Source organism: Sitophilus oryzae, unplaced genomic scaffold, assembly GCF_002938485.1.
Source record: "Sitophilus oryzae breed Bouriz unplaced genomic scaffold, Soryzae_2.0 scaffold_1182_pilon_pilon, whole genome shotgun sequence".
Taxonomy (NCBI): domain Eukaryota; kingdom Metazoa; phylum Arthropoda; class Insecta; order Coleoptera; family Curculionidae; genus Sitophilus; species Sitophilus oryzae.
Window position 1 is genome coordinate 4,938 of NW_022145818.1, and position 25,169 is coordinate 30,106.

Below are 25,169 nucleotides of genomic sequence, written 5' to 3' on the forward strand. Positions count from 1 at the left end.
GTGTCAGTGGCGTAGTGAATCATACGCAAATACTTATCGCTATGTACCTTGGCCGTGGTAGTGTTCATTCTTGCGTATCCAAGATATAACAATGTTTTTAGTTTCAACACTTTTTTTCAATTTAGATTTAAAATATTTCTCAAGTTACCTACCGTATTGTTTTTATTAGTTTGTACGTAAAAAAAGTAAACTAAGCTAATTCAATTTATCTAAATTATTTAAAACGGTAATCTAAATTTATCTAAAAGATTGAGAGTTTTTATTTACTGTGTGAATACTATACGTATTAAATATTCCCATTTTTTTCTGTAGCAAAAAAAATTAATTTTATAATTGTAAAAAAATGATTTTTTCACACAGTAAGAAAAATTTATTTAAATATATAATCATCAGAAAATTTCTCAACATTCGCCTTTATTTATACACCTTGACTTTTATTGACATCAAAAATCAGTATGCCCGCAAGCAAAAATGTCAGAGTAAGCTATTGAAGTTGTCATACAGAAAAAAATATGAAAAAAATAAAAGAGAAAGGTGAAGGTAAAAATCCAAAAGACAAAAGAAAGGGAATGTTTACTACTAATTCAAAAGCTATAAAAGGGTGATTACTAAAAAGAGGCGTCTAAATATCTAAAACCTTTTTTTTTTCTCATATGACAACAGAAAAACTATAATTTATATTATAGCTATGTTAAATTAAATAAAACTATGTTACTGTGAGATAATATGAATCAAAAGATAAAGGAAAAGAGACAGCAACAAACTAATAGTTATTATTTAATTATTTAACTCTTATTCCTCAAACAGGTCAATGCCCAAATCCGTAGCTTCTACGGAGAGTAGGTTAGGTTAGGTTAGGTTGGCGATCTCGACATTATTTTGCAACTATATGCTTCACGAACCTTCTGTAGGCCGACTGTTATTTTATAACTATTACTAGCGTGTACCAGCGACTTCGTTCGCGTCGAATTAATTATTTGTAATGGTGATGATAAAGCAAAGCAAGAATTTCCATTAACATACAAACTGTATAAAATTTTCTCACATTATGTCAGCATGAGAAAAAACAATATGGCGATATTATTATATAACTTGGTAATATTTAAGGGGTAGTTTCATCTCGTTGGAATTTGACTTTCGAAAAATCCGTTGGTCAAAAAGGTTTTTACGTCAAGCAGTTTAAGCAGAATGGTGGTTAAGAAATTACCCAACTTTTTGGAACACCCTGTATGATTTTTTAAAAAATTTCAAAATACGTAAAAAAAACAAATAAATTATGCTTGTCCAAGCGTTTTCCCGAAAGACTAACCGTTTTTTAAATAACAAATATTGTAATATTTGAAGGGCGTTTTCACCCTCTTGGAATTTGAGATTTGAGAAACCCCTCCTTATCAAACCTCTACACCCCACAGTCAATCCGTTTGCCAAAAATCAGCTTTAAACGTCAAGCAGTTTAAGCAGAATCGTGATTACTCAATGGTCATATTTTGTGAAACACTCTGTATAAATTAAATAAAAAAACTTAAAATATGTAAAACAACAAAATAAAATACACGTGTTTAAGAGTTTTTCCGAAAAACTCACCGGTTTTTAAATAAAAAATATTTTAATATTTGACGGACAAAAAATTCTTAACGTTTCAAGAAGTATAATATATCCTTCCGTCATCGGAAGCAAAAAAAATACAAAGAATAAAGAAAAGACTATTTAAAATATCTAAATACTATTCAATAACACTATAGTTTTTAGCAGATACGTCTATTATAAACTGTTGACGATTTGTTAAAATGACATCTCGCTCTTGACCAACTGTATTTTTATACCTGTTATGTATATTTTGGGAGTACATACATACATATGTACATACATACTGCCATTACTCGCTGACGAGTATTTGACACGCATCAGAAGATGGTCGCGGTCAGAAGGCGTTCTCTTTCATCAGCTTTTCTGTGACTGAAAAGCCCGATACGTGATGTTATCTGTCTACCGCACTCCGGACATTCAAAAATCTCATTGCTTTGTTGCCTTTTTACTTTTTGGTTGTCGCTGAGTTTACAATTCTTCTCCAATGAATTCTATTGTGAGTTGCTTCTTCCCACTCATTCTGCATGTTAATCCCTTTTAAGCTTTCGTGGAAAATGTCCTTGTATCTTTTGAGTTGTCCACCCGGCCTCCTCTTACCGTCTACAAGCTCACCGTAAAGCAGATATTTTGGTATGCGGTTTTCTTGCATTCTGCATACGTGACCAGCCCATCTTAAGCGGTATTTTGTAACCGTGACTCCAATACTCTCGCAGTTAGCTTTTTCAAGGACCGATTGAGAGATGACGGAACCATTTGATTCTTCATGTGTCGGCGGTACGGCACCCAGGTTTCGCTCCCATACAACATGGTGGGGATTATTATTGCTCGGTGCACTGCAAGTTTCGGGTTTGTGCTCACGTCATGGTTGTCTGTTAATTTCTAGAACGCATTTGAGGCGCTGCTAATTCTGTGCTGAATTTCAGAGTCGATATTGGCCTTTTCCGAAATCAAACTGCCGATGCCGATATAATTGAATTCCGCTACATATTCCAATAGTTCTTCTCCGATTTTTATAGCATTGTTGTGATCTTCTGGGGGAGTGCACATGCTTTTAGTTTTGTCGATGTTTAGTTTAAGACCCAAAGTCTCGTATGCCCAGGTATATGTGTTCAACATTTCTTGTAATTGCTGTAACGTTTTTGTAACTAGAGCGCAATCATCAGCGTATCGAAGTTCTGTGATGAATTTTGTACTTGTTTTTGCCCTGAGTCTTTTTATGTTGAACAGACCGCCGCCGGCGCAGTCGTATCTATATCTAATGCCCAATCCTCTCCTGCAATTTGCTGTCCACTATAATGGAGAACGCTGCCATGAATATGTTGAATAGGAGAGGCGCTAAGATACATCCTTGCTTAACTCCTGTATTTGTTAGGAAGGGATCGTTCAGTGATCCATGATGGTGACATTCTTGACTTGTTGTTATGGAGGCTTTTACACACTGTAAGAAATTTGTTGGATACTCCGAACTTTTTCATTATTGCCCAAAGTGTATCCCTGTTCACAGAGTCGAAGGCTTATTTCAGGTCGATGAATGCAACATAAAGTTTAGCCTGCTGCTCTTTTACTTTTTCCTGTAGTTGGCGGATGGAAAATATCCCAACTAGCATTTATAGTGGCAGATACGTAACAGCTACTATCAAAGCCACTACAAAGTGGGCGGTGACCATCGGCGGCTACGTCGTATATTCATAGCTGCTCAGTAACTGCGACCAAAATGGGGAAAGATTTTGGGTAGCCGGGTAGTGTCTTGGGCAGTTTTTGCCACTAAAAGAGTTACTATGATGTGTTACTATAAAGCAGCCTACTGGTGAATGCGACTTATCCGTTACGAAGCTGCCTAGTTGCAGGTTCGTGGCAGCCAAGTGTTATCCACCGACATGTGGAACTTTCGTTAAACTGTTAAACTTTCTTTGCAGCGACCTCTTCATGCAATTTTACATTTCATAAAAATAAATGTCATGATGGAAAATAATTATGGAAACCATTATTACTTTTTGGTATTTGTTATTTACCGTGCGATTTTAACGCCTTTTTTAGGTAAATTGCAGAACGCAATCAACTTTACTGAATAAAATAGTGGGTTTATATATCAAAATTTTCGAGCGCCTCTCAAAATATTTCAAGTTATTATATTATTTGCAATAGAAACTGATGTTTGTAATTAAAAAATAATAATAATTTGCTTGAAACCGGGGACAAGCTTTAAAATATTAGTCCACCGTCAGAAATAACAAAATAACTAACGAAAAAAGCTTTAATCTAGATATATTTAGCTTAAAAACGCATAATGTTTGGGCCATTTGGCTGTTCGTCTAAAAATTGATGAAAAAAATATGGCCGTTTAATCCGAAAAATACTTTATAGTTCCATATGCTTCCACAAAGTACCGGGAACAATAGCATATTAGGCCAAACCTACCGTTTGGACGTTTAAAATCTTCGGATTGATAAAGTGACAATTGTAGCTATCCAAAGACGACTTTATAGAAACAATAACTTTTTTGGAACTACATGGTCAACGATTCTTTGGAACCATAGAGTGATTTTTTCCAAGAAAGTTCCCTGCGCCACCAAATTGCCACTTAATTGGAGCGTTATGCTATACCGATCGCGGCGGTGGCGACTATACATTCCATTGGTGCCACTATAACGTTCCGCCTTGTCCTTTGAAGTTATTTTTTACTTATTGTGCATTTTCTATTATTAGTGTTTCTATGTTATTCAGAGCTACATGAGGTATAGAGTATTTTAACGCCCACCTCTTTTAGCTTCTTTTGTTTTATATTGTTGTTGGTTCTCAAATTAGTTCCCTCCTCTGTGATTCAGCTCCTTAGATGAACTAACACTACACTCAATCTACAGAAACAGCTTCAAAATGTCTTAGTCACTAATTGATTTATGACGTTTCATCACACTAGGATTTATAGAAAGATGTAGTTTTTGTTTCTGATGTTGATGCATCGGCTCGCAGTGATTTCTTTGTTTAATTCTTCGGTAGAAAGTACCGCATACCTCATGTAGAATATCCTAAATTTCCTTTTATTCACCATAGGGATTTTACAAAATTTTAATAAAGCTTAAAAGCAAGTAAAAGAAAACACTAAAACAGAGCAGCACATGATGCAATCTGGGGCAATTACATTTATTAGGGTATATTAGTTACGGTCACTTATAAAGTAGGCGTTTTTTGGCCCCCGTGACTTTTAGTGACAATGGATGCTGACGGCTACTCTTTATAGTAACCTAGAAGGTAGCAGTAACCATTTTGCTACTTTCCAATGCTACTATAAATTAGAAGTAACTAGGTGTCGTGGCCGCGACTACCCCCTGTAACTTAAATAGTTACTATAAAGTAACAAAAACTTAATGGAGGCATTATGGTAGCACTTGTTAGTAACCCTACTCTGAAAAGTTACTATAAAGTTTTGGTCTTTTATGGTGTCATATTCGAAAGATTCGGGTAGTTCCAGCCACTTCTTTTAAATTACATGTTTGCGACTTTGCAATCAGGGGTGTTTATTTTCCACTTTTATGGTAGGTAGGCACTAACTGGTCACTCTCGAAATATACTTCAAAGTAACTATTCCTTATAGAGTAACATTTTAAGTGGCAGAGTGGGTCTAGGAACTATACTTTAGGGGCAGTGACATTTTAATAAAGGACTGGGAACTATATTTGCTAGTTGGGATGGAATCGACGGCGCCACGGTATTTTGGGACATGTTATATGTAATCGTGTCCATTTTACATATAATGCACAATATTTCGTAGAGGAACAGCCGATATATAGTTGCCAGACAATATCTTATTAACTACTGTTTCCTAAGTGAAAAGCAAAACACAAGAAATAAAAAGATTTGTATCAGATAATTATTAGTAAAATACAGTTGTACTATAAATGTTTTATTTCCAACGTTGTGGCTTAGTGAGACATTCAAGTGAATATTTGAAATATTGTCACATATTGAAAAATTTATGTCATTCAGCTGTTCTTTTCTCAGTTCATTTGGTTATAGCCACGGATTTATTTTATATTTATGATCATACGGTACATTGGAAACCCTGACCCACGCAACCTTAAAACCTGTTCCGCATAATTAAATTCTATTACTATGATAATAGTATGAGAGCTAGCAACGTCGGAAAAACAAGTATTTTAAGACGTCTGGCTCTTTGATATATCTTTACTATGCTCTCTAGAACAGCATGCGGCCCGTCTGGCTGCCGGTAAACGTTGCGTTCCCTACTGCGCATTGAAAGAAGATCCTATATTTTTATTAGGCCTTTAAATTCTAGTATTGAATATAAATCGAACATGTCTCCATAGCGCAGTGCGTAGAGTTTCCGACCACGAACCGATTATTCTGATAGTAAAGTATTAAATAATTCTGGTAATTAAAAAAAAAATAATACTTTACTGTCAGAATATAAACGAAAATAAAATAAAAAAGTCTTTACCCTGATCCGTATTCGAACTCTGAATCATCGGTTCGTGATCGGAAACTCTACGCACTGCGCTATAGAGATATGTTCGATTTATATTCAATACTAGAATTTATAGGACTAAATTAATAAAAAATATAGGATCTTCTTCCGATGCGCAGTAGTGAACGCAACGGGTATCGGCACCCAGACGGGCCGCATGCTGTTCCAGAGAGCATAGTAAAAGATATATCAAAGAGCCAGACGTCTTAAAATACTTTCTCCAAAACGTTGCTCTTATGTTAGCTCTTAGACTATAACTTTCGATTTTTATTCATATTTTAATTCGTTTAACGCCTCATAGTACCGAAGTGATCTTGAGATATAGTGAGTGTTTTATATTTTAATATAATGCTAATCTGAAAATTTATAAATGTTTCAATAGTTTATTATTTTTATTACTTTCAATTCTCTGATCTGAGAAAAAGCCACGCAAAGATCACACTTATTTTGTAAACTTTGTGAAAATTAGCTTACGTAGTGCTAAGTAACTTCTGCAAAGTAGCCTATAAGGACGAGATCTTCTATTTCCTATATCTCTATAGAATTACTCTTGGGTATGGTTTTTTCTGTTCAGTTTCTATGTTTTGTTTGAAATTTCTAGAATACGGTTCCAGAAGAAAACATCTGTCAATATTATCACTAAAATTAACCAGCGCAAAAGCTAATATTTTCTATTTTTTGCAATTATATATCATTCAACGTCTTTTTTGTTGCAAAAAAATTGAACTATGCCTTAAGAGTTAACAGCTAACAGCTCACTTTTAAATTATATTTTTCGACATCAAATTCCATTGAAACAAAAATCAAGCCTTTTATAAAAAGATTTAAATCTTTTTAAAGACATCAGTCTTTTGTAAAAAAAAATTAAGTCTTTTCCAAAAAGACTTAAATATTTTTCTATTTCAGAATAAAGATTTAAATCACAAATCATTTTCAAAAAGACTTATGTTTTAAGTCTTAAGTCAGCTTTCGAAAAATTACTTAAGTCATTAAAATTATTTAAATCAAAAAAAGACTTGTTATATTTGATTTTCTATAAATTCATTTTCTTCACTTCCAACGACAGGTTTCTGCCTAATAGTTTTTTCATATACCACACTGTCAGCTCTGCGAAATAGGAAAAGTAATTTTTCAAAGGAACGCTTTTCAAGAAAATTCCTATTTGGATATCTTTGGGCTATAAACATGAACCCTTCAGGCCAACAAGCAATTTTCTTCAGAAAATAAAATCACTAATAACATATTCATTCCTTCCGCCATCGCCCACAGATACCTACTGCTAAAGTGAAGTCTTCAATACCTCTCATTTTTTATCTAAAGTTAGTGGTACATACTATAGAATATTTCCAAAAAAATCCTTTATGGGTATTTCGCCACTGCACTGCAAGAAAAACTACAAAATAAAATAGTTATTTTTTGTAAACACTTCTGCGTTAAACCCAAACGGACGCTGCTTGTCAGAAGTTATGTTTACAGTAATACAAATTTGCCTAAAAAAAAATGCTTAACGTTTCGGAAAGTTATCTCTTTCCGTCGTCGGAACAAAAAAAATACAAAAGAATAAAAGAAAAAAAAACTATTTAAAATATTTTAAATTCAACTATTCGAGAACACTTTACTTTTTAAAACAGATACGTCTACAAGAAACCGTTGACGTTCTGTTAAAATTACATTTGATATATGAAGTTAAACTTCAAAATTAACAATTACTTACATACCTGATAAATAATTACTTAATAAAAGGTTAAAAGCCAAAAAGCCCCAAACTTTCTGTATGATTATTTTTTAAATTTTACACGTATGTTATGTTTATTTATGTTATATGTTCTTCAAACCAAAGAAGCGATTGTCATACATTACTAACATCTACAGATGCATGAGCAATACATTTATTTTTATTAGATTGAATTAAAACAGCCTCTTTTATTTTTCTTTTAGAGGCTATCGCATCTTTCATTATAATTTTGGCGTTATTAAAATTTATTCTGTGCCCTGTGTCCCATGAATGCTGACAAATCTTAGATTTGTAAATATCTCCCTTTCTTAAATAATCTTTATGTTCTTCAATTCTAACATTTAAGGGTCTAGTTTCACCAATGTAAAATTTATCGCATTCACAGGGTATTTGGTATATTACATTTTTTGTTTGTTGTTCTGTATTAATTGGTTTAGTATGTGATAAAATGGGTCTAAGTGTATTTTGTGTTTTGAAAGATGTTCGTATGTTATATTGTTTTCCTTCCTATTATTTCAAAGAAACGCCTCATTGTATGTATGTAAAAGTTTATATGATAGTGCAAAATAATATGTACAGACGACATTTCACTAAACAGGGAGAGATATAAACCACATAAAAATACATTAATAAAAACGACTATCCACCATATTTTATTACGACAAAACATTAAACGAGAAATACAAACCCCAAATCATAGAGACACAATGATAACAGTACACAATATATACAACTTACAATTCCATACATACGAGGCGTTTCGGAAAAATATAGAAGGATAGAAAACAATATAACATCTTTCAAAAACACAAAATACACTTAGATCCATTTTATCACATACTAAACCAATGAATACAGAACATAGAGAAAGGTAATAAAAGGAGAGTGGCTTAGATTAAATTAGGACGAATGGCATCGCATTTTTGTTTTCCTGTCGCGCAACTCAAGATCTCTAAATTTGTCCAAATTAAGCTACGACTGACGATTTTGCTTCCATCTTCCTCTAACGCAACTGCACAAGCCGTGATCGGTGTGGACGTTGTGTGTTGTCTCTATCATAACTTTATTGGAAATTAGCGCGTGGACAGGAAAATTGTTTGAGTTTCTAGGATTTTATTTGGTATTTGTTATAATCAGTTATAATTATTGTATATTGGTGTAATTAAAATTTTATTATTACTACGCATAGAATTAACCGAAATAGGCAGAGGATTAACCGAAAAGAAAGGTAAATTAAATGTGAGGTTAAGTTATTATTAAATATTTTTGTTTTATTTTTAATACTTTTAATTTTATTTTGATACAAAATTATTTATATTTATGATTAAATTTAACATTTTTTACAAAACTGTGATTAAATAAAACTGCGATTAAAGACAATATGGCATTATTATTAGTTTTCCCTTTAATTTTCGTTTGATATCTAGGTATCAAATGTTCATTTTGAAACTTATGTTGGAAGCATTTTAACTAATTGATCTTCGAAAGTTGAATTTGCCAATTAACCATTTAAAATTCTGCAGTTAGTTGTCTGTTTAATAATATCATAATTTGTTTTAAAATATTTAATTATATCCACTTAAATAATAAACAAATTCAATTTTCGTCGATGTATTAGTTAAAAGCTTCAACAGGTTTCAATACAAAAGTTTCAAATAAATTCAAAAAGTAAAGCAAGCTGATTTAAATTCCCCGGCGCATTCTGCCAAATTTTTAAATTAGTTTGCCCTGTTGTCACAGCAGCGATTCCAATTTTTACTACGCAATCTGCTTCTCTCTTTTTATTACCTTTCTCTATGATACAGAACAACAAACAAAAAATATAATACCAAATACTCTGTGAATGCGATAAATTTTTACATTGGTGAAACATCTAGACCCTTAAATGTTAGGAATTAAAGAAATAAAGATTATTTAAGAAAGGGAGATTTTAACAAATCTAAGATTTTTCAGCATTCATGGGACACAGGGCACAGAATAAATTTTAATAACGCCAAAATTATAATGAAAGAAGTTGATAGCCTCTAAAATAAATATAAAAAAGAGGCTTTTAATTCAATATAATAAAAATAAATGTATTGCTCATGCATCTGTAAATGTTAGTAATGTATGGCAATCGCTTCTTTGATTTTGTGAAAGAACATAACATAAATAAAACATAACTGCATCAAACAACATCATACAGAAAGTTTGGGGTTTTTGGGCTTTAATCTCTATTAAGTAATTATTGTTATCAGGTAGTAATTACCCAATTTTGAAGTTTAACTTGATATCGTCATTTTAACAGAACGTCAACGGTTCTTGTAGACGTATCTGTTTTAAAAAAGTAAAGTGTTCTCGAATAGTTGAATTTAAATATTTTAAATAGTTTTTTTCTTTATTCTTTGTATTTTTTTTGCTTCCGACGACGGAAAGAGATCACTTTCCGAAACGTTAAGCATTTTTTTCTTTGTTAGGCAAATTTGTATTACTGTAAACATAACTTCTGACAAGCAGCGTCCGTTTAGGTTTAACGCAGAAGTGTTTACAAAAAATAACTATTTTATTTTGTAGAATTTTCTTGCAGTGCAGTAGCGAAATACCCATAAAGGATTTTTTTGGAGAGATGAATCCGCCACATAGATATAGACATTTTTTATAGAATATTTATTATAAATATCTATAGCTACTAGCTATAGTAGCTATAGATCAGATCAGAAGGTCCATTAAATGTGAAACGAATCGTAGCTCCATATTCGCAGGTACCCATAATTAAAAAAGGTCTGAAAGATGGTACCTGTGGCTATAGTGCTTATCATTCTTTTAGATGGTTGGGAATGTAATTTTGTAGCTGTCCCTCTTGCACGTTTTATTGGTTTTCTGGCTTCTGGCCTGTTTATAATATATATGTATATCTACCCTTACCACAAAATCAAGTAACAAATTGAAAAAAAAAACGATATTGGTTAATAAATAATAAATGATTAATGAAACTATTTAAATTATAGTCGTAACTATTCATGTGCTATGAATACTTGATTGAGATAAATATGACTGCCATTCTTAGCGGTACGTGCGGTACATATCAGTCCATTATTATTAATCAACTAACGTGTACCAGCGACTTCGTTCGCGTCGAATTAATCATTTGTAATGGTGATGATAAAGCAAAGCAAGAATTTCCATTAACATACAAACTGGATAACATTTTCTCACATTTATGTTGTGGGATGAGAAAAACAATATGGCTATATTATTATATAACTTGGTAATATTTGAGGGTAGTTTCATCTCGTTGGAATTTGACTTCCAAAAAGTCCGTTTGCCATAAAAATAAGCTTTATACGTCAAGCAGTTTAAGCAGAATCGTGGTTAAGAAATTACCCAACTTTTGGAATACCCTGAATGATATTTTAAGAAATTTCAAAATATGTAAAAACCAAATAAATTATGTTTGTCCAGGCGTTTTCCCTGAAAGACTAACCGTTTTTAAATAACAAATATTGTAATATTTGAGGGGCGTTTTCACCCTCTTGGAATTTGTTATTCGAGTAACCTCTCCTTATCGAAGAAGTTCTACACCCCACAGTCAATCCGTTTGCCAAAAATCAGCTTTAAAAGTCAAACAGTTTAAGCAGAATCGTGATTACTCAATGGTCATATTTTATGAAACACCCTGTATAAATTTATAAAAAATCTTAAAATATGTCAAAACAACAAAATAAAATATACGCTTAAGAGTTTTTCCGAAAAACTCACCGGTTTTAAATAAAAAATATTTTAATATTTGAGGGATAGTTTCACCTCCTAGAATTCTGAGTTTCTGAAAAATCCCCCTCTTATCGAACCTCTAGCACCCTAAAGTCAATCTGTTTTCCACAAATCAATTTTTTACGTCAAGCACTTTAAGCAGGATCGTGATTAATCAATGACCAGATTTTTCGAAACACCCTGCATACATTTTAAAAAAAATCTTAAAATATGTAAAAAAAACAAAATAAAATATACGTGTTTAAGCGTTTTTCGGAAACTTGGCCGTTTTTAAATAAAAAAATATTGTAATATATGAGGGTGGTTTCTCCCCCTTGGAACTGGAATTTCGAAAATCCCTTCTTATCGAACCTCTACACCCTAGAATCAACCTGTATGCCAAAATTGAGCTTCTTACGTTGAGTGGTTTGAGCAGGATCGTGATTAATCAGTATGTCAGTCACTTAAGGATTTTATATATTAGTAATATATAAATAAGGATATTAGTATAGATTATAAACATAAATGAATATTCAAGATTCAAGACAGTTAAAATCTTTACTTATCAATATGTAAATCTTGAATTTAATCATTATTGCACTTAGATTAATATAATAAATTTATCGTATTATTTACTATATTGCAATAAAATTAATTGATATAATATGAAGAAAGTATAAAGGACAAAGTACTAAATTATTATTTGTATTGAAATTGTGTCTGTAATTATATTTGAAGAACATCAACGTATCATTTTAATATTTAGATACTTGAAATTTTAAAACTTTAATTACTCACCAGTATGTAGTTTGTAATTGAAATTGCATCCTGTGGTCGAAGGACAATTTTGTTATGGAATACGGGTCATTTGCAATTTGATTTTAATATTAAAGTTAAACTATACAGGATGTCTCAGAAATAAGTACAGATATTTTAACTGGTAGTATATTTTGACCCTAGAAACACGCATATGAGCCTTTTTTGCGAAAAAAAATTGTTGAAAATTTTTAATTTTTCTTGATATTTTCACTTATAATATCACAAGAGCTTAAATTATTTTCGGAAATTTTTTTGAGGGCACGAATATTTTGAAAATTATCCCGAGTCGAAGACGAGGGATAATTTTCCTAAAAATATTCGTGCCCGGAAAAAGAAAATTTCCAGGAATAATTTAAGCTTGCGTGGTATTCGGTAAGAAAATTTCACACCCTAAATTTGAAAAAAAAAAATATTAATCCAACATGACATTTTAAAATAATTCTCATTTTGTTGTTAATAATATTAACAAATATTATTATATTTTAATTCAGTTACATCAAATGCTAAAACTCAAATGGGTAATATTTCAATATATAGACATTGTAGTTCATTCACACATTATGATTGTAGATCTTATGTTTACCTTTTCAACTGTCAAAAAATTTCCACTAAAGTTTCGTGGCGCCTCGAAAAAATTTCCGGAAATTTTTTCAGTTGCCATGGTAACTAGTCAACATTAAAGCATGTTATTGGTTGAAAAGTAGAGGTGTGAAATTTTCCGTGAAATTATAAAAAAAATTTTAGTGCCACTTGTTTATTCACCTGAGATTTCTTTATGGTGTATCCAAACCTTACACAGTTGTCACCTCCTACGTTATCCACATTCTACATATTCCTATATTTATAAATTCACAGCAATTTTAAATTTTTACACAAAAAATTAGGAATGTTAAGACTCCATCAACTACACGACTCCTTTAACTTTCATAGGAAGATAAAAGAAATAACTGGAGAAAATAAAAATAATACACTAACATCAATCAAAAACAGACAAGGAACAACAATTCTAGATATAAACGAACTGAATGATACATGGAAGAATTACGCGGAGGCACTGTTTTGGGATCAACGTACCCATAAACCTGCAAACAACTTTGGAAATATGGAAGGTCCAAAAATTCTTGAGTCTGAAGTCAGATACTCAATAGATTGTTTAAAGAACAGAAAAGTCCAGGTCATGATGATATATATGCTTGAAGTTCTAAAGCAGACCGACATTAAACAGCTCACATATCTCTTTAACGTGATATATGATTCGGACAAATCCCACAGGACTGGCCAAAGTCCACGTTTATCGCCATCCCAAAGAAAACAAATCCAAAACTGCGGAGACCATAGACTCCATAAGCTTTCTAATGAGTCACGCACTTAAAAGCGTTTCTTCGAGTCATCCATTCTGGAATATATAGAAAATGTGAAGAGATGAGTGGCGAGACACAGTTCGGCTTTATCAAGGGTCTTGGCACTCAGAGAAGCTCTCTTCTCTGTGAAACTACTTGTGCAGAAATGTTGCATGATCAGAGGCAAGATGTTTTCATCTGCTTTTATTGACTATCAGAGAGCCTTTGATAACGTAAACACGAACCGTTGATGGAGAGACTACAGGAGATAGGCGTGGATGGCAAGGACATCAGAATAATTAAAGAACTGTATTGGCAGCAGTCGGCGGAGATCCGTATTGATGGTGATCGAACAACGGAAACCTTCAGCGTATTGAAGGGAGTTCGACAGGGATGTGTACTATCACCCATTCTGTTTAACATCTACGTTGAGAAAATCTTTCAGATGGCCTTGGAGAGTGAGACGCGGGGTATTAAAGTCAATGGCATCCCAATAACTAATATCCGCTATGCAGATGACACCGCAATTCTGGCTAATAACCTTGAGGACCTCCAGATTCTGCTAAATAAACTGAACAAATGCGGTGAACAGTTTGGGCTTCATATTAACGTTGCGAAAACTAAAATGATGGTGATCAGCAGACACCAGTACAACACTCATCTTAACATCAATGGAGAGAACATCGAACGGGTCACAAATTTCACCTATCTTGGCGCCTCCCTAAATGAACTGTGGGATTGCGATGAGGAAGTTAAAAGAAGAATCGGCCGTGCAAAAACAACCTTCTTTAAACTAAAGAATTTACTCCTGCATAGAAATATGCCGCTACATACCAGGATACGGGTAATTCAATCGTATGTGTGGCATGTGATGTTGTATGGCGCTGAGACTTGGTCACTTAAGGTAAAATCAATAAACAGAATTGAGGCTTTCGAAATGTGGACACTTCGCCGATTGCTGCGCATATCCTGGACAGACAACTAATGGATACCGTAAAACAATGCAAAGTATCATATCTAGGACATATATTAAGGGGACGTCAATACTCCATAGGTTGATACTGCAGGGGAAGATCGAAGGCCGACGGGGACCGGGTCGAAAACAGCATTCTTGGCTTCGCAACATAAGAAACTGGAGTGGCATACCTGACGCCGCAACCATATTTCGACGAGCCGAAAAGGGCACCCTAGTCATCTTATAGCCATAAAACAGACGAATGATCGCCAACGTGCGGCATAGCACATGGCACCCAAAGAAGAAGATTGATTACAGATCAAAATAAAACACTAATAACTAGGGAATGCAATCCCGCAAATGCGGGATCCTTCTGATATTCCGCGGGATCAAAGTTGCGGGATTTACCGTGCGGGATCCGCGGGATCGACACTTTACTACTGGATTCTATATCGATCTCGATCAAGGTCAAACCGCTTGGTTCCGGGCCGATGCGTCGACGCTCGGAACCCGGGGGATTCCCCTTACGGCTTAGCCATTAAGTGAAACAAACATTGTTAGATGTCTTTCTGGCGTATGTGCGTAAGTGAAGAAAAGCGTTTAACTAGTACTTGTGGACAATTACGTCAAAAAACTGCCGGACGTAATTATCGAGACAAGCAAAATTTTAGGGTAAATTTAAAGTTGAATATCTCTTGAACTAAAAAAGATTTTGGAATGCGGTTTGGACCAGGTTTTAGATGCATCTATTGTGATTAAGATGCTATGTGGTTTTCGAAAATATATTAAGCGAATTCTCGTATACAGGGTGTTTTATAAGAGTTTAAAATTTTGGCCAAGAATCTTTTACCGCAAATTTACAATTTTTAAAAAATCGAAATTTTTACCAAGTACGGCTAATCTGTATTGAAATTAGAATAAACAGTTTGATCGGTTTTTTATTTTTTTTTTGTTTTAAGGATAATATGACGTTTTTTCCGAAAAATATGCATTTTTAGTCATACGTATGGTCCTAAATGGTACAAAAAGCATTCATTCAAAACATTCTGCATATGCCAAAAAATTATTGATATAGAGTATATCTAACAGCAGATAACTAACATAAGTTAAAAACTTCAACATCAGAATAATATTTTTATTTATAAAATAAGTAGATAAATTATAATAAAATTTAAGTTTATTTAATATTAAATATATTTTTTGAACACCCTGTATACATCGGTCCAGATTTCTGTACAACTAGTTTAAGATACACGCTATATCAATATATTGTGGGTCTATGCAAAATGTACAATGCCTTTTGTACTATTTAGGACCAAATGTATGACTATTGTTTACAGTCCCGCAATTTTGCGGATCCGCGGGATTGATTGCTTTAATCCCGCGGGTTGGGGGGATTGAGATTTTGGTGCGGGATTGCATTCCCTACTGATAACAATAATGCCTTCCGCATACCCTTTCAGTTAAGCAACTGTCTCGACAAGCGTGTTTTGATTGTTTCCGATTCAACCGAAAATGGAAAAATTGTTGCTAAGATGTACTAAATAAAACAATATTGCTAGCAGCGGCAGCATATCTAGGAAGTTAGTGCCTTTTAAGAGCTAAAATTTTAAATCGGTATTTATAATATACCGAGAGCGTCTCAAAAGTGGCTCGGCCCTATAAATTTTTTATTTTTTTCAGATAAAAAAACGAGATTTGGTATGACATAAATTAGGATTGATTGACGTATTCAATTGTTTTTGGTCACTTCCTCTTTCACCGGAAATGACTACAACTTTTGACTTTTAAATGGCACCTTCCGTATTTTTTTACTTAATTCGATACAATATGACATTCTGAATAGAATGACATATCATATGTCAATTTTTGATATTATCGCTTAATAAAAAATCGTATTTTAAATTTGAATCTAGAGTACCATCGTTATGTTATAAGCACACTAATTCTTAATCAAGGGGCCTTGGAAAAATAGATTTGATCGTCTAATATTTTTAGTGTCATGTAAGCATTGGCCAGTTAAAAAATGCCCAAATCATATTTTTGTACTTTATCATATCTCAATTTTTTCAAATGGAACCAGGGTGGCTCATTAGCATATTTGAAAAAAGCACATTTTTTACGAATAATTTGATACCACACACTTGGTATTGCGAGTCAAATTTTCGTTATGAACCGCATGTTATAATTTCAAATAAACCATAAATATGCGAAAATGTCAAAAGTTGACATATGATATGTCATTCTATTTAGAGTGTTATTCTTTCAGAGTGTTATTTTCTATCGAACAAAGTAAAAAAATTCCGAGGGTGTCATTTAAAAATCAAAAGTTGTAGTCATTTCCGGTGAAACAGGAAGTGACCAAAAACAATTGAATACGCCAATCAATCCTAATTTATGTCGTATACTAACATACTAAATCTTGATTTTTAAATAATAAAAAAAGAAAGTTATATGGGTGAGTCTCTTTTGCGACGCACCCGGTATATTTATATAATTGAAAAAATAACTCACATATATCTTAAGGCGCGTTTACATGAATCAAGTCAAACTGTTCAATTCACATCAATTAATTTCGCTGATTTCATTGATTTTCTAACTGTAGTTGACCTCTAACTGATTTTCTAACTAATATTAAATTATTAAAAGCCCAATAGCGTTTTGCGGCTTGGTTCTCACAGTTCTGCGGCTAACCTTTCTTTTCTTCTTTTACGTCTATTTTAGTTCTTATTACGCATTAAACTTTCTGTCGATTCTTTTGGCAGTTTGAAGTACAGTCTTACGCAGTAATCGTCACCTTAAATCAACTAGCAAAAGCATTTTGATATCACATGTGAAGGGGTTAGAATCATAAGGGTCTAAGTACATCTGCCATTGTTTTGAGATAATTAAAGTTGATTGCTTATTGTAAATTCTGCATGAACGCATTTGAAATGATTGTTGCGTAAAAGAATGCAGTTTATGTAACTATTTCATATACCGTTTGCCACAGACTGAAAAAAACGGTATTTAACTAGTTTTATGTCGCTTGGATCCATATGCTTCTAACAACTTTGATCAATTTCTGTCAGGAAAAAAAGGTATAAGTCGATTTTTCATAAAAATAACTAACATTTTATTATACAAAAAAGGTATCAAAAAATACAACACGAACTTTAGCCGAATAATTCTAATTTTCGTAATCCGACACCACACTGTCGTTGCCTTCATCCATTTCTGGATTTTCCTCAACTTCAACCATAACCGTCGTCTGATTTTGTTTTTTGGAACTTTAGTTTGCTTTTGCCTCATGGGGCATAGTTAAATAAAAGTCATGGTGAATAGATGGAATAAATGGTAGAAGTTGGGTTAGATTTTCCCATTTTATGTACGGAATCTTCAATGGAGTTTGATATAAGGGCTTGAATACTTCGTTATTTAGCAACAAAGATGGTCTTCCCTTAAGCGTCGAGCAATTCTCGTTTGATGACACATAGGTAAAAAAGGTGTTCTTACTTTACTATACGAAAAATAAAATAAGTTCTCTTTTTTGAATCGGAACCAGACTATCTCACGCCACTTTATCGGTGTCTTTTCAACGTCCATTTTTGGGTCAATCATTATACTGTTATGATGAAATGTTGAAATGAAACAAAATAAGTTTTTTCCATTTCATAAACAGTAAATTTTTTAGATGTTTTTTTTATAACTTTAGTCCAGTCCTCTGGAACAAAAACGGTTAATAAAGTTTTCTTGGCTTTCTCAATGCGGGCAAAAGGGCGATCACAGTCCATATATGAATGTCCAAATTCAACAAACTTGAATAGACTAAATACATAAATAACTTCGCAATATTTTTGTTACACGTTATAATATTTTAAAACACACAAAATATCAGAAAAACACAAGAGCCGGTTTGCACGCGTCAATTATATTGAATCTATGTGACAAAACTTTGCAAAAAATGTGGGAGTCAAATAGATCCAAGTGCGCTTAGATCTCTTTGACACTAAGAATAAATGCGATAAAATTTAGTAACTTTTTTGCCCGGTTAATAGATGGCGCCAAACGTCCCAGAATCACTTGGATCTCTTTGCCACCAAACAAACACTACATTTAACTTTGAAAATATAGGTCTAACTCATATTTTAAAAAAATGTCACTTAGACCCTTATGATTCTAACCCGTTCATGTGTAAACATGGAATATTTTTCAATATTATTCTCAAGAAAAGCCATCTCACAAGACTTATCCACTCAGGACATGAAAAGACAAGATCTTCTACCACCACCCCACGCTTAGAGTTAGTTAAAAGTCCAATATTATACAACTCAGAAAAAATGCACAATCAAATGCCATTTTGAAATCAAATCTGCCATCATTTTCTTGTTTTTCATAAAGCATTGAAATCTTATTTACTAGACAAGGCTTTCTAAGCCGTAAATGACTTATATTTTGATAATCGAATTTGATCTTGTAAACACTGGTCTAATGTTTGCTATTACTATATGTTAGAAAACAATTTTTATTTTAATTCCATTGTTCAAAATACGTTGCGCCATCTATATGAGAAATGTTAAAGGTTATATGTAGAGTGACAGTTCATTGTAAGAAAATCTCTATAACCTATGTTTCATTAGTTTTTTAGTTTGTTTTTATTCATCTTTTACTTTGTTTAATAAATAGTTAAAGCAAAAACTCCAGATTTAGTTTCCACACCCAATAGGTTATGGGACCAGATAACAGAAGGTGTTTTACACTAGAACGTATTTGTTTGAAAAAGTAAAGAAGTTAAAACGACTAGGACGAACTTTTGCAGAAGATTGTTATAATTTTGTCACAAAATGGCCGAGGTGCAGTTAGCATTTGAAAAACTGGCAGGGAGGGAGAATTATAATAACTGGAAGTTTGGCATGAGAATGGCTTTAATACACGAAAATCTATGGAAAAGCATCGAAGGTTACCAAGCAGATGACCAATCAAAAGAGTCAGAGAAGAAACGATGTGATGAAAAGGCTTTAGCAAAAATCTGTTTAATGATTAAACCTATAGCTTACACACATGTAAAGTCAGCCAAAACAGCAAAAGAAGCATGGGATAACTTACAGAAGGCTTATGAAGATCAAGGTTTGTCTAGGAGGTTGAGGTCTTTAGAATTAGTTAGAATTAGATTAGAAAATTATTCTACTATGGAAGCTTATGTAAACGAGACATTGTCTATAGCTTAAATTAGCTGATATGGCACAACCAGTCGACGATGAATTTTTAGGTGTTATAATGCTAAGTGGATTAACATCTGAATATGATCCGATGGTAATGGCAATTGAAAATTCAAATGTCAAGATCACAAGTGATTTCGTCAAGGCAAGATTGATGCAAGATGACAAGTATGGCAAGGACAATAAGGAAAAACATGAGACCGCTTTATTTTCTAAGAAAAAGTTTCAAACAAAAGAGAACATAAAGTGTTTCAAATGTGGATTGTCAGGACATTACAAAAATCAATGTAAGAAGCCAGATGCAGAAGAAAGCAGACACAAGAGTCAAACAGGGACGAAAAATGTAAAAACAGAAAAAGCTTTGCAAACTGTTCTTCAGAGAGATGAATCAGGAGATATATACAACAAAATTGGTATATAGATTCAGGAGCAACGGCTCATATGACATTTCAGAGAGAGTTACTCTACGATTTTCAAGAAAAATCAGAATCACAGGTCATTGTAGCGAACAATGAGAAAATGTCAAGTGAAGGCGAAGGAAAAGCTAAAGTAAAAACAACAAAGGGTGAGAAAACAATAACAAACATTGTTTACATACCAGGTTTGCGTGCAAATTTACTATCAGTAAGTAAAATGGTAGAAAAGGGGCACACAGTAGTATTTAGCTCAGAAGGTTGTCATATTTACGATTCAGAAAATTTCAAAGCTACTGGTGAAATTGTAGTTACAGCAAGCAATAAAAATGGACTCTATAAGTTAGATTTAACTATGGAACAAGCTTATTTAACTAACAGTACAAATTTTCAAGACCTTTGGCATAAAAGACTTGGTCATTTAAATCATTATAGCACTTGAATTTGTTAAAATGGAATGGCTACAGGAGTTGATTACAATTATGAGAAAAATGAGCAATGTAGTATTTGTTTACTAGGAAAACAAAGCAGAAAGTCGTTTAACAAAACAGGAGGTAAGAGAGCTAAAGAGTTACTTGAGCTAATACACACAGACTTATGTGGTCCGATAACAGAAAAATCTTGGAGTGGTGCAAGATATATCTTTACGTTAATTGATGATTACAGTAGGAAAATTTTTGCTTATTTTCTAAAATCTAAATCAGAAGTATTTACAGTATTCAAGGAATTCTTAGTACTAGTTGAAAATCAAACTGGAAAGAGAATAAAGAAAATCAGAAGTGATAATGGAACAGAATACGTAAACTCAACATTTGAAGATTTTTTGAAATCCAAAGGCATAGAACATCAACTTACAGTAAGGTACACTCCAGAACAGAATGGTGTAGCAGAGAGAACAAATCGAACAATTGTAGAGAAAGCAAGGTGTTTATTGCAAGAAGCAAATCTAGATGATAAGATGTGGGCAGAGGCAATAAATACAGCTGTTTATCTCAAAAACAGATCACCCTATAAGGCAGTAAAAGACAAAACTCCAGAAGAAAAATGGACTGAAGAGAAAGTTGATCTAAAACATTTAAAAGTATTTGGTTGTATTGCACAAACACATGTACCAGTACAGTTAAGACAAAAATTGTCAGCAAAAAGTAAACAGTATATTTTTGTTGGTTATTGTGAACATACAAAAGGCTACAGATTGTTTGACATAGAAAATCCAGGTCAAATCATAAAGTCCAGAGATGTAGTATTTTTTGAAAATCAATTTGGCAAAACAGTCTGAAAAAGAAGAAAGAAAAGAAACAGAGTTTATAAAAGAAGAATTTATAGAAATTGAAGATCAAAATGAAGTTGAAGATCAGAATGATGAAGAATCAGAAAGAAGAAATTATTCAACAAAGAAGATCCGAGAGAAACAAGAAGACAAAAGAATATGAGGATTACATTCTTTACCATAGTGAATTATTGACAGATCCGTGTAGTTTTCAGGAAGGTATGAAAAGTAGTGAAAAGTTAAAGTGGAAAGAAGCAATGGATGAAGAATACCAATCATTAGTGAAAAACAAAGTTTGGGAACTAGTTGAAAGACCAAAAGACAGAAAAATAGTACAGTGCAAATGGGTTTTTACAGTGAAAAATGACGTTAATGGCGAAATTAAACATAAAGCAAGACTTGTAGCGCGTGGATTTAATCAAAAATATGGAGAAGATTTTACAGAAACATTTTCCCCGGTGGTAAGAAATAGTACCGTAAGATTATTATTTGCATTATCAGTAACTTTAAATTTAAAATTAATCACATTGATGTGACTACAGCATTTTTAAATAGTGAATTAATTGAAACAATTTTATATTTACAACCTGAAGGATATGAAATAAATAACAAGGTATGTTTGTTGAAAAAGTCAATCTATGGTTTGAAGCAGTCCTCTAGGATGTGGAATAAACAAGTAGAAAATTATTACAAAAAGTGGGTTATAAAATATCATTGTATGAACCTTGTGTATTTTATAAGAAAATTTCTAATAGTATTGTTATAATAGCTTTATATGTAGAATGATTTTATTATTTTTTTCAAATAATAATGAAGAAAAGAATTTATTAATAAAGTTTTATCAGAAAATTTTAAAATTAAAAGATCTTAATTGAAATTAGAAATGTTTAGGTTTTAAATATAACAAAGAGATAATATTAAACAAACATGAAATAAAAATTAATCAAAAAGATTATATTTTGAAATTGTTAGATAAGTTTTCTATGGCAGAAGCAAAAACAGTTTCAACACCAATTGAAGCTAATTTAAAACTTGAAAAAGGTTTAACTTGTGATGAAACAATTCCTTTTCGATGTTTAATAGGCTCTTTAATGTTTTTAGCAGTAAATACTAGACCAGATATAGCATTCGCTGTAAGTTTCATGAGTCAATTTAATAATTGTTATGAAAGTATTCATTTTAAACATGCTAAGAGAATTTTAAAATATTTAAAAGACAATAAATAAAGAGTTAACTTTTAAGAAAGATTCTATATCAGTTTCCGCATACACAGATGCAGATTGGGGTAACGATATAAATGATGCTAAATCATATACAGGTTTTATTTTTAAACTTGGTAAAGTAGTTTTTTCTTGGGAAGCTAGAGCAGCATTCGATGGCACTCAAGCACAAGAAGATATGTAGCTATTCTAAGCAGCTAAAGAAGGCAATTTTATTATGAGGTTTCCTAAAGAACTTTTAGATCTGCTCTGATAGAATTATTATGTATAACGATAATCAAAGTGCTCACAAGTTAGTATCAAATCCTGTATTTCATAACAAGAACAAAACACACATAAATAAGTATCTTCAATTTTATTGAGAAAATGTAGAGAAAGGTGACATAGATTTAAAGTACATTCCAACTAATGAAATGATAGCTGATGTGTTAACTAAAGGTTTACAGAGTTCAAAACATAATTATTTTATTTCAGAATATGGGACGAGATAATAAATATATGGACAACGATTTGTGAACGATTGAATTAAGGGGAGCTGTTAGAAAACAATTTTTATTTTAATTCCATTGTTCAAAATACGTTGCGCCATCTATATGAGAAATGTTAAAGGTTATATGTAGAGTGACAGTTCATTGTAAGAAAATCTCTATAACCTATGTTTCATTAGTTTTTTAGTTTGTTTTTATTCATCTTTTACTTTGTTTAAATAAATAGTTAAAGCAAAAACTCCAGATTTAGTTTCCACACCCAATACTATATTTACCAATGACATCGAAATAAATTTATTTGGAGTTCATTGATATTTACTATAAACTTACTAAATATTTTTGAACCTTATTTTTATTTTTTTATTCTTTGACATTGTAAACATTTATAAATGTTTATTTTAAACAATAAGACTGACAATGTAATTTGTATATTGTTTTGTATTATATTACTTTTGTTTGTTTGTTTGTTTACTTTGTTTGTTTACTTTACCTTTGTCTACCAATTGTAAAATTTTTTGACAATAAAGGCATTTATTTATTTATTTATTTATTTCAAGTCAGTTGAAATCCTGTGACTTGAGAGTTCACTTGACTTATGAAAACGCACCTTAATAGTTTGCACAAAGCGAGAATACGTGGCAGTGACAGTTATGTCTGTGATTTTAATGCACACGTACATTGTATTTTCTGTTTTCTGTCATTGTTTGGTTGTGTTTCTGTCATTGTTGGTTTTTTGTGTGTTTCATTAAAAGCGTCAACAATATTTTATATTTCCAAATTACAAAGGAATATAGTTAAGTACTATATACCAACAGTACCAGCAATTATTAAATACTTAGGGAATTGACCTTTGGTAATAGACAAAAAACTGAACCATGTACTTTGTGAATAAAATAATGTTTAATAACTATCAAAGTTGAATTCTCAGACCTAAAAAACATCTAAATTATGCATTGACAGGTTTGTTTGAATATAAAATACTGAATTTTAATCATTTAGTAACCATCTTTTTTTAGTAGTGTGTATCATTATAAATATTTAAATAAATACTTTAGATTATTTACTTAGTTCTTATTTTCTGTTATTTCTTAGTTTAATTTATCACCTTTATTGTTTATTACTTTGAACAGGTCTTTATTTGCATTTCAGATATTTAAGCCATAAAATGAATTTTGTTCTTAGAGACTAGTTACAAGAAAAGAAACTGCTGTGTGTCAAATATTATATATACAGTGTCCCAGAAATAAGTGCAGATATTTTAAAAGTAGTAGATCTGGTCAAAAGAAACATATTTTCTCTTTACCATTTTTTTAAAATAAATAGGAAAATAACCGGAGTTATTTAACCTTTTATTTGAAATTTTAATAAAATTATGGCAATATTTTGAGAGCCGCCGCAGATATGGCCAACACCATCCAATTACTGGTATTGGTCCCCGGATCTCAGATAATTCGACGCCCTATGTTGCCGCATAGTCAAAAAGTACTCAGTAATTAAATAAAAATAAATCGAGAAAAACACACCACCTGAAGAGTTTGGCAGAGATTGCAGAGATGCATTACAATTTTAAGATGGTGTTATTATTACAAAATAAATTAAAAGAAAAAACTTACCTAATATTAAAAAAGATACTTATGACAAATTTAGTAATGACAGATAACCCAAGTCTGTCAACAAAATTTAGTTTTCTACAAATTACTGAAATTTGTGCATATTGAAAGACCGTACAAAGTTTGAAAATAAATACTCATATACTTTTCGAGTTATTCGTAATTCAATTTGGATCATTGCGTCGAGGCGGGAAAACGCTGCCAGGAGAGCTAAGGTTGTCGCCCACTAGACCGTTGCGCGGCGCGGCGCTGGGAAGAGAATTTTTTCCGGCTGCGAAGGAACTGCGCCCACTATAGCGCGCTTTTGAAACGCGGCAACGCT

General features: G+C 32.3%; 1 protein-coding gene across 1 annotated transcript in view; it reads left to right on the forward strand.

Annotated features, from left to right (window-relative positions):
• LOC115891500 overlaps positions 1–13,725 on the forward strand; it is a gene marked incomplete at its 5' end in the record, with an annotated part of 18,542 nt that extends 4,817 nt beyond the window's left edge. The window contains one exon of the mRNA XM_030911963.1: positions 13,284–13,725. Coding sequence (XP_030767823.1) covers positions 13,284–13,725 — 442 coding nt within the window. The remainder of the gene's footprint in view (positions 1–13,283) is intronic.
• Between the last annotated feature and the right edge of the window lie 11,444 nt (positions 13,726–25,169).